The following is an 8,101-nucleotide window of genomic DNA, read 5'->3' as shown; positions in this document are numbered from 1 at the left end:
AATGAAGATTATTTAAAAAAATTTGAGTTGAATGTCAGTAGCTGTTAACGTCTTTGTCTTAAATTCATGAAAAAAACACGCTGTCGTCTCTTACTTGATAATTTTAACTGTATCGATCAAACTTACCAGAATATAGATTTTAGCAGATCGCAAGAGCCTTTTTAAGTGTTCCCCATGAGTTTTCCGGTATAAATACAATATTTATATAAGTATAATAATGTCGTTTTTGTTTATGCCAAATGTCGAGCTGCAACATCCTGCCTCATTTGACTGGGTATAACAATGAAAATACGATATAAGCGTACACAACGAGAGATTTTAATGCCGCAGTTTTACGTACACGATAGGTTCCAGAGGTACACAATCGTCTCCTATTTTTAAAAACGTATTGGAAATTTTATATAGGTATGACTACTGTTATTCGAGAGCCCACACTTGCAAAAAAAGTGTAAATGGAATAGAAAATCGAGAGCTCTTTTAATTTTTCTTAGTAAACTGAGGTATGCGTTCACAACAAACAAGAAACGAAAGCTGTGACAACTGACCACTCGTTATGTAATTCCTCCATACATATGTGTGATATTACTTTTACTGGATTTTCTTACAATAAGACATGTTTCGAGTATATGGCATGAGTTCCTAAATAATTAGAGTGGAGACGTAATACAGGGCATGTCCTTGGGCTTGTCCTAATTCGAAGGTATGTATGTCTTACATTCGGGACCAAATATAGTGTAAGAAAAAAACATATCAGACATGCCTTAATGTCGGAAAAACACGATAGCTATAAAAATTTAGACGATAACGTAGACTGACAGATACATTTGACTCTACAACTCTTAGCTAAACTCGTCATTAGCATCCCCTTTATTCAAGTAACTCTAAGCTTTTGGTTGTGACAACTTCTGGACTTTTCATTTCTAATGATGTTAACTAGACGAGCGGTTTCTTTCAAAGTTCCTCGATTAACTAAATATTAAAAGCCATTCATTTAAACTATGCAGCCAGAATAGTTAATTTTTCGCATGTAGTTTTGCACTCAAAGTTCGAGAAAAACTTAAATTCAATCGTTGCAAACATTTGCACAGTCCCATCAAAAATAGACGAAACAATTAAACCAGCGATCATTCCAGCATAATAGAAGACTCTTTCGGAAACAAGATAAACATGCTTGAAAAAAAAAATAAAGCATTGCTTTCTTATTGCATAGAACTACTCAATGATACAAGTGGAGAACTATTTGCTTCCGAGTAATATTGATCACTGTTTACCGTCTTGCAGCAAGTTATTATTTATTTTAAGGTAAAAAGTAGGAAATATTTGGCTATGAAAGTAATAAGTAGGTAGTGCATTCGGAAAAAATGGGATGTGCAAATAACAAAGCAACTGAATCAATTGTGATTTGGTGATTTTGAAGTTTTTTGCATGTAACTGTTAGTACCTAAAGGCAGAAGTAAAAATGCACATGACTAGTCTTTATTGTGACAATGACTTCGTGTAGCGTGTGCATTTAATGACAACTCAAGCGGTAAGTGACTAGATAAGTTTGATCGTTTATCCGCATAAGGGTATATTTTGTGCTCTACTGTAAAAGAGTTTGCAATCTACTAGGTAGCTTAGACGAGGTTAATAAATAAAATATGTACTCAGAGCCTACACTGTAAAAAATGCTGTAGTAAAATCACTTGTGCATAGTAACTTTTTTTTCTATCCTGAGTACAGTGATTTTGATATCTGATAGCGAAAACTATGTCATGAGCATCGTAATTTCACTAGCAATGTATTGATATTACTATCCGCTATTAAAATCAAAATGCTCAGCATAGGTAACGGTAAGTCCTTTGCTCAGCATGTCAATTTTACTAGCTGCATGATAAATACAATCGGCTATTTAAATTACAAGACGATAAAGATTTTACGTTCCGATAGTGAAAATACGTTTAACATCCCTCGGAAAAATACGAGATAATAGTAATATTGCGCTCCAAATGTAAAAGTACATTGATCCAAATTACACGAGATAATAAAAGTATTATCTAGTATTAAAGTTACATGCAGCTATTACTCTCGATGGGGGGAAGGAAATCTTGCATTGACTACATAAATGTACATGTATGTTTCTACCTAATTTACGGTTCGTGCTTCACGCTCTCGCACTATAATGAATAATTGTGATAAGAATTAAAAGTAAATTTATCATCAGTGCTCTTACAAATTTGTAATCAGTAAGTATTAGGTATATTTTGTATATAGCGAAAGCATTCTGAAAAGTAAACACTTTTCAGGTTATGTATCAGTTCATGACATCGTGGGTATACACCTTAGTAGACCAATAGCTAAATATTTCGGATCTCTACAAATCATCACGTTTCTCAATTGTGTGTGACGATGTGTCTGTAATGTAAAGAAATAAGAACATAACCCTTTTAGTAAAAAAGGAACTACGAACAGTACGGTAGTGCTTCTCATATCGAAGATATGACTTGTACGCTTGGGATGGTAAAATTACTACAGTATCGCAAAAAATTTCTGAAGATTTCGGCTTCGGTAAAAACTACTATCTTGACATTTAATTTTACTGTCCGGGAAAAACATTTTACAAACCGATAGTAAAATCCCTATACTGAGCATAGGTCTTTATTTTACCTATGCTAAGCATAGTGATGTTACTACAGCAATCTTTACAGTGGATGTATGCAACAGAATTTGACACTGTTGGAATGGAAAGTAGGGACAAAATTTTATCAACACCGTAAAGATAGCATTTTAATGGAGTTTGTTATTTGATTTGTTATTCAAATAAATTTATTCTTGCCAATTAAAACTATAAAATAATGCTATAAAGTTACTCATTTTATCTCATTTGTAAGAATATTTATCGTTGAGTTCTAGCTTGTCTGAAGGAGTGCGGGTTCTATCATAAAGAGCTGACCTGAAAAGTCGCAAAAATTGAAGCAATTTCTAACCAAGCTTCGATCGACTATAGTGTAACATTTTCTTCTTTCTTTCTTTTTTTACGTAGCACGTAAACACGCAAACATCGGTCCCTTTCGCCAAGGAGATAAAGCTTCTTCACGTCCCTCGCAATGTTATCTTTGGAGAATCGTGTTAGTGTACGTTCATCAAAAATGTATCTCTATCGAAAGATGACATTTCTTGTTGTTGGAGCAGTTTTAAGAGATTTTGTAAATAATTTTGATAGCAAAGAACTTTCCAACCCACTGCGCTGAGATGGCTTTTGGTGAAGGTGACGATTTTAACGAGTTTTACCCTTATTTTGACACTCACGCGTACGTAAGAGATGTCCATAGTACCTTTTTACACACATACCTTCTAACAGTAATTATTAAAGGTTCGGAATGGAGAACCGTATTATAAACCTTTGGCTTTAAAAAAAAAGTTCTAGTAAGCAGCAAAAATAAATAGACAATTGTATTAGCTATTTTTCTACAACAAAACACGTACCTAAGCGCACACTAGCGAGTATCACTAACAAAGTTAGCCACGGAAACTTTTAGTAGACGAGATAACGGGTATCAATTATGAACGATAGTGATGTCATGAACGCTACACGTACAGCAGCAACACTGGAAATCGTTTCATTGTTCGTTAGTTGCTTGTGAGACTTTTCTCGCCTATCACCTAAGAAGTTATATCACATTATTTGTGGAAAATGTCCGATGATATGCAGCAGACGCAACTGATGCTTGACGTTTATGACCAAAATAAAGAAGATCTTAAGAAGGCTGGCCTTTCTTATTCCGGCCGTGAGGCTTGTCTGATTATGTCTTCCAGGAACGCTACTGGAGAGTCAAGACAATTGGACCTGATACCAAGCAAAGATTATTACCCTTTATCTGTTGGCGATAAGGTATGTCCATTTTAAAATTGCATTTATATACCTGAAGTTCTGTAAGATTTTTTTTCAAAATTCAATGAAATTTTCTTTTTTCAAAAGAGGGTCCATCAGGAGGAGTTCGACTGTACGGAATTCGACAAAGACACTATTAAGGTCATTGTAAGTATCAAAATTTTTTAAGTTATACCTTTATAGGAGCGTTACGCATGAGGACAAATCAACGGTTTCTGATTAGTTGCCTTGAGAAAATGGTATGACAGAAGTGGATTTTGCTTCATTCTCTCCACTTCGCCTCACCCACCGTGACGTACTTCCGGTCCACTCTACACCACCTAACGCAACCACACTACACCAGACATTTTAAATTTTATCAGTTGTTTTTTTTCCTTCTAATCAATTGAAACAAAAAGGCTCTTACCCACTCTGCTGCAAGCTGTCCCAATTTTAAGATTTAGAGTAGCTAAGCTGGCCATTGTTTTTCTCATGTGGATGTACTCACGCATACGTTTTTACGCACACTTGATCCCCTTCCTTTAAGTCAATTTAAGAACCAACTCGTGGATCCATTTGATAATTGTGCAAGTTTATCCAAAAGTAATCTTTTATACCAAAAGAAATAAGGAGATTTCTAAAGATCGTATAAATGCAATTTTACGTTGTTTTTTCACAAAGTTACATGTTTAAATGCTATTTTTTAAAACTACACATAAAAAAAGGGTAAAGTTAAAAAATCAGCAATTTTTCGGGGCGTTTTTTTACATTATTTTGAATGAATGTTCGATGTGAATAATACCTGTTCAAAGAAATCTATGTGTGATGAACGTCCTAAAGAGACATTCACTGGCATGTACTACGACTTTATTGAAAATAACGGTATTACAAGATGGTTTTCTTATTTATTAGATAAAATTACATTTTGAGCTCAATAAAGACCAGAACTAAGTGTGTGAGCGTTATGTTTGAGATATAATTAGCGTAAGCAGTAGGAAGTTGACTTTTAATAATAAAAAAAAGATCTGATGAAAGAGTTCAGTCTTTTACTGGCCAGCCTATATATTATTATTATTGAATTGTGCGCTTATATATTGTTTATAACCGTTAATTTATTAAATATTAAAATAATAACTGAACCCATGCTCAATCAATGTTGGTATACTAATCCATACGATAATTGTACCACCTATGTACACAATATTGTTTCAGAGAGGATATTTTTATACTCAGAATTGTAGTGTATTCCATATAATTTAATAGACTTTTAACTGTATTTTCTTTGTCTTTTTCTTTAATAAATTTTTAAGCATTTATGTTTTGTATTAGTTATCCTAAAATTAGGTAGAATAGTCTATGAAGATTTCCAGGGAGCAGAAAAATCATCAAATTAATGAATTTTTTGTTAAGAAGTGTCGAAAATGTGCATGAAGTTGATGTTATTCAAACTTTAATAATTAAGTAAATAAGATCTAAATAAACAGTTTCGTTTAAAATCTTTTTTTTTTTAACCTTCGAGTCGAAAACATAACTAGAAATAATTTGTTCAATATGTGATTATCTTTCAATTTATGTTGGTAAAATCATATCACACCTAATGTTTAAAAAGTTATAGGGCAAAAAAGTACGAAAATCGCTTTTTAAAATTTTAATTTTACAAATTTATGAATTTAAACATTTTTAATAGAAAGAGTTAAACATTAAAAATTTGTTACCACTTATAGGGATCCTGAACCATACAAAACGATTTTTATCTTATATGGAAAATGACATCACAAAACGATTATTTATTTCAAATTTTATTTGGCTGCTCTGGATCAAGTCTTATTATGTTATTATGAATGAATGTTATTAATGACGCAAAGGAGTTTGATTTAAAATAAATTAAATTTTTTTTTTAATTCTGACTCCGATTTTTTAGAAAATTCCATTATGTAAGATTGTTAAATAAATTGTTAAAACTTTTTGTTGAATTGTTACATTTTACTGTAACGCAACCAATTTTACTCAATAAAGTATACTTTTATACGAATTAAAAATTATAATAACTGTATCAACGTGCTTTTAACGATACTTACTATCATTTTCATGTTTTTTTACAATTGTTTATCTTGAGCTGTTTTTCAATCTTAAAAGAATTCATCTATTTCGGCTAAATATTTTTAGATACTTATTTAAATTCATAATTGTTACATTCATTACCAATAACTGAGCAAAAAAGATTATACTTGCGAATACTATGACATGCTATGCATTAGGGTGTCTGCTTGCTAAATAAAAAAATTATGGCGCTTAATGAAAACGTATTGTAATTAATTTATACTGTTTTTTAACATTATATGTTATATTCTTTATGGATCTGAAAAAAACATTTTAAAATTTTCTTCATGTTATGAGAAAAACATGTATGAATAACAAAAAATATTTTATATTTTTTGATTTTTTGGGTTCGGAATGTAGTGGCTGTCGCAACTACTAGTATGATCATTAACGATTTTAATTATCTTGTGCTCTATTCTCTGAGGTTCCCCTATCACATCCTCATCCTCATCTTTACTTAAAGAAACCGTTTTTTTTAGATAACCTTAATGTGTGCCTTATAGTTTCGTCAAAGCAAAAACTGTAAGCACTCATGAGTCGTCTAGGAATGAGTGGCTGCAGAGTGTCAACAGAAAGTAACGCTAAATAATGTAAATGCATTTTATCGCATACTGACGAAAAGTTTATTCTTAATCCAAAGTGTGTACAACGTTTCGGTTGTATATTGACAACCCTTTTCAAGCAGAAAGCAAGCTTACTTTTTGCTTACTTTTTGCTTAAAAGGGTTGTCAATATACAACCGAAATGTAGTACACATTTTGAATTAGGAATAAACTTTTCGACAGTATGCCATAAAATTTATTAACACTATTCATTTTTTTCTGCTGTCGTTAAATTCAAGAAATTAAGAAAGTAACGCTTTTAAGAAAGTTATACTGTTAAAAAAAAAGACCTTAAACAAATAAATGCATACAACGTATCGTTCCGAAATGAGTACAGCACGTCAAGTGTTGAAGTACAATATTTTTTAATTGATATTAATGTGTATAAAAATGTATTAATTTACGTAAATCAACAAAAAATATTCTGCAAAAGTAGGAGAATTTATTATTTGAGTCGAAACAACTAATAGAATTTAGGCAATCGTAATAAAGTACGCTACCAATAGTGATAAAATACTTGCTAAAAATACGTCATTGACATTTTTTATTCGTATTAAAATATACTCTATCAAGTAAAACTGGTTGCCATTCGGTTAAATGTAAAACATCAAAGTTCAGGTATGAATTTTAAATCTTAAAGATTTTTGATTAAGTAATGAATAAGTTAATGAAATTTAAAAACTCGAATTTCTTGATAGAAATTTTCGCACTTTTTACACTAGGTATTACTTTGCAGTAAACAAACTAATCATAGTATCCTTTGGTAGATAAACAAATAACAAAAAGTTATCGTTGGACATTTTTAATATGGTACCTAAAAAAAAGATACACTTAAAATTTAAAAAGAAAATCTCATCAATTTTCAGCATTTATTTAGTAACAAACAGAGCAGGTGCGTTTGTTCGTAAACGTATTTTTCTATGTAATTTGGTCAGAATAAAAAGCAATTTCAACAAGTTTTGTCGTAGTTAACAAAAAGCTTTTATCACGTTCTCCATCTACCTGTCCATTCTTGTTAATTAATACAATGCTTTAATTTTTCAGGTCAGAGGAAAATTGGTATTAGTTCAGGGTACCAAGAAAAATCAACTCAACGAAGCCACTAAGACGTTTGACATCCCAGATCAGTGTGATTTGAATAGAGTCGAGGCAGGATTCGACTCCGACGACATCTTGTATATTTGTTTTCCTCCACGGAATGAGGCAGCTGTTGAAGTATAGACACTTTAAAGTGTTTTAAATTTTGAAATATTCGTTTCCTCAGTGAAAGAAAAGATTACGTAAAAAATAAAAGGATACAATGATGTCATTTTATTAATTAATTTTAAGAACGAAGTTCTTTATGTCGCGTGTCTTGGGAGGCTGCACCAAACAATTAATGTTTTATTTAAATATAATTGAATGAAAAAATTTAGGTTCAAGAAATAATGAAATTAAAAATAAAAAAAAATAAAAAATGAAAATCAAAAAAAGGTGCGAAGACATAAAAAATTCAATGAAATAATAAAAATGAAATAAATAAAAAAAAAAAAACAAGAAGATCAAATAA

General features: G+C 31.3%; 1 protein-coding gene across 1 annotated transcript; it reads left to right on the top strand.

Annotated features, from left to right (window-relative positions):
- The first annotated feature begins 3,662 nt into the window (after positions 1 to 3,662).
- On the top strand, positions 3,663 to 7,773 carry LOC111642723 (uncharacterized). Its single transcript, XM_089597794.1, has 3 exons — positions 3,663 to 3,871; positions 3,959 to 4,018; positions 7,597 to 7,773. Exons 1-3 carry the CDS (start codon positions 3,674 to 3,676, stop codon positions 7,771 to 7,773), a joined length of 435 nt encoding a protein of 144 aa, XP_089453920.1. The 5' UTR covers positions 3,663 to 3,673.
- Positions 7,774 to 8,101: the final 328 nt, after the last annotated feature.

This window comes from Copidosoma floridanum, unplaced genomic scaffold, assembly GCF_036245765.1.
Source record: "Copidosoma floridanum isolate Cflo_tuat_1 unplaced genomic scaffold, Cflo_Japanese_pri ptg000036l, whole genome shotgun sequence".
NCBI classification, from domain to species: domain Eukaryota; kingdom Metazoa; phylum Arthropoda; class Insecta; order Hymenoptera; family Encyrtidae; genus Copidosoma; species Copidosoma floridanum.
This window is presented reverse-complemented; position numbering and strand designations above follow the sequence as displayed.

Excerpts from the sequence above, each read along its gene's own strand:
- LOC111642723 (XM_089597794.1), top strand. The coding sequence starts at position 3,674 with ATGTCCGATGATATGCAGCAGACGCAACTGATGCTTGACGTTTATGAC. Across the intron at positions 3,872-3,958 it reads CTTTATCTGTTGGCGATAAG|AGGGTCCATCAGGAGGAGTT; the intron begins GTATGTCCATTT and ends TTTTTTCAAAAG. Across the intron at positions 4,019-7,596 it reads AAGACACTATTAAGGTCATT|GTCAGAGGAAAATTGGTATT; the intron begins GTAAGTATCAAA and ends TTAATTTTTCAG.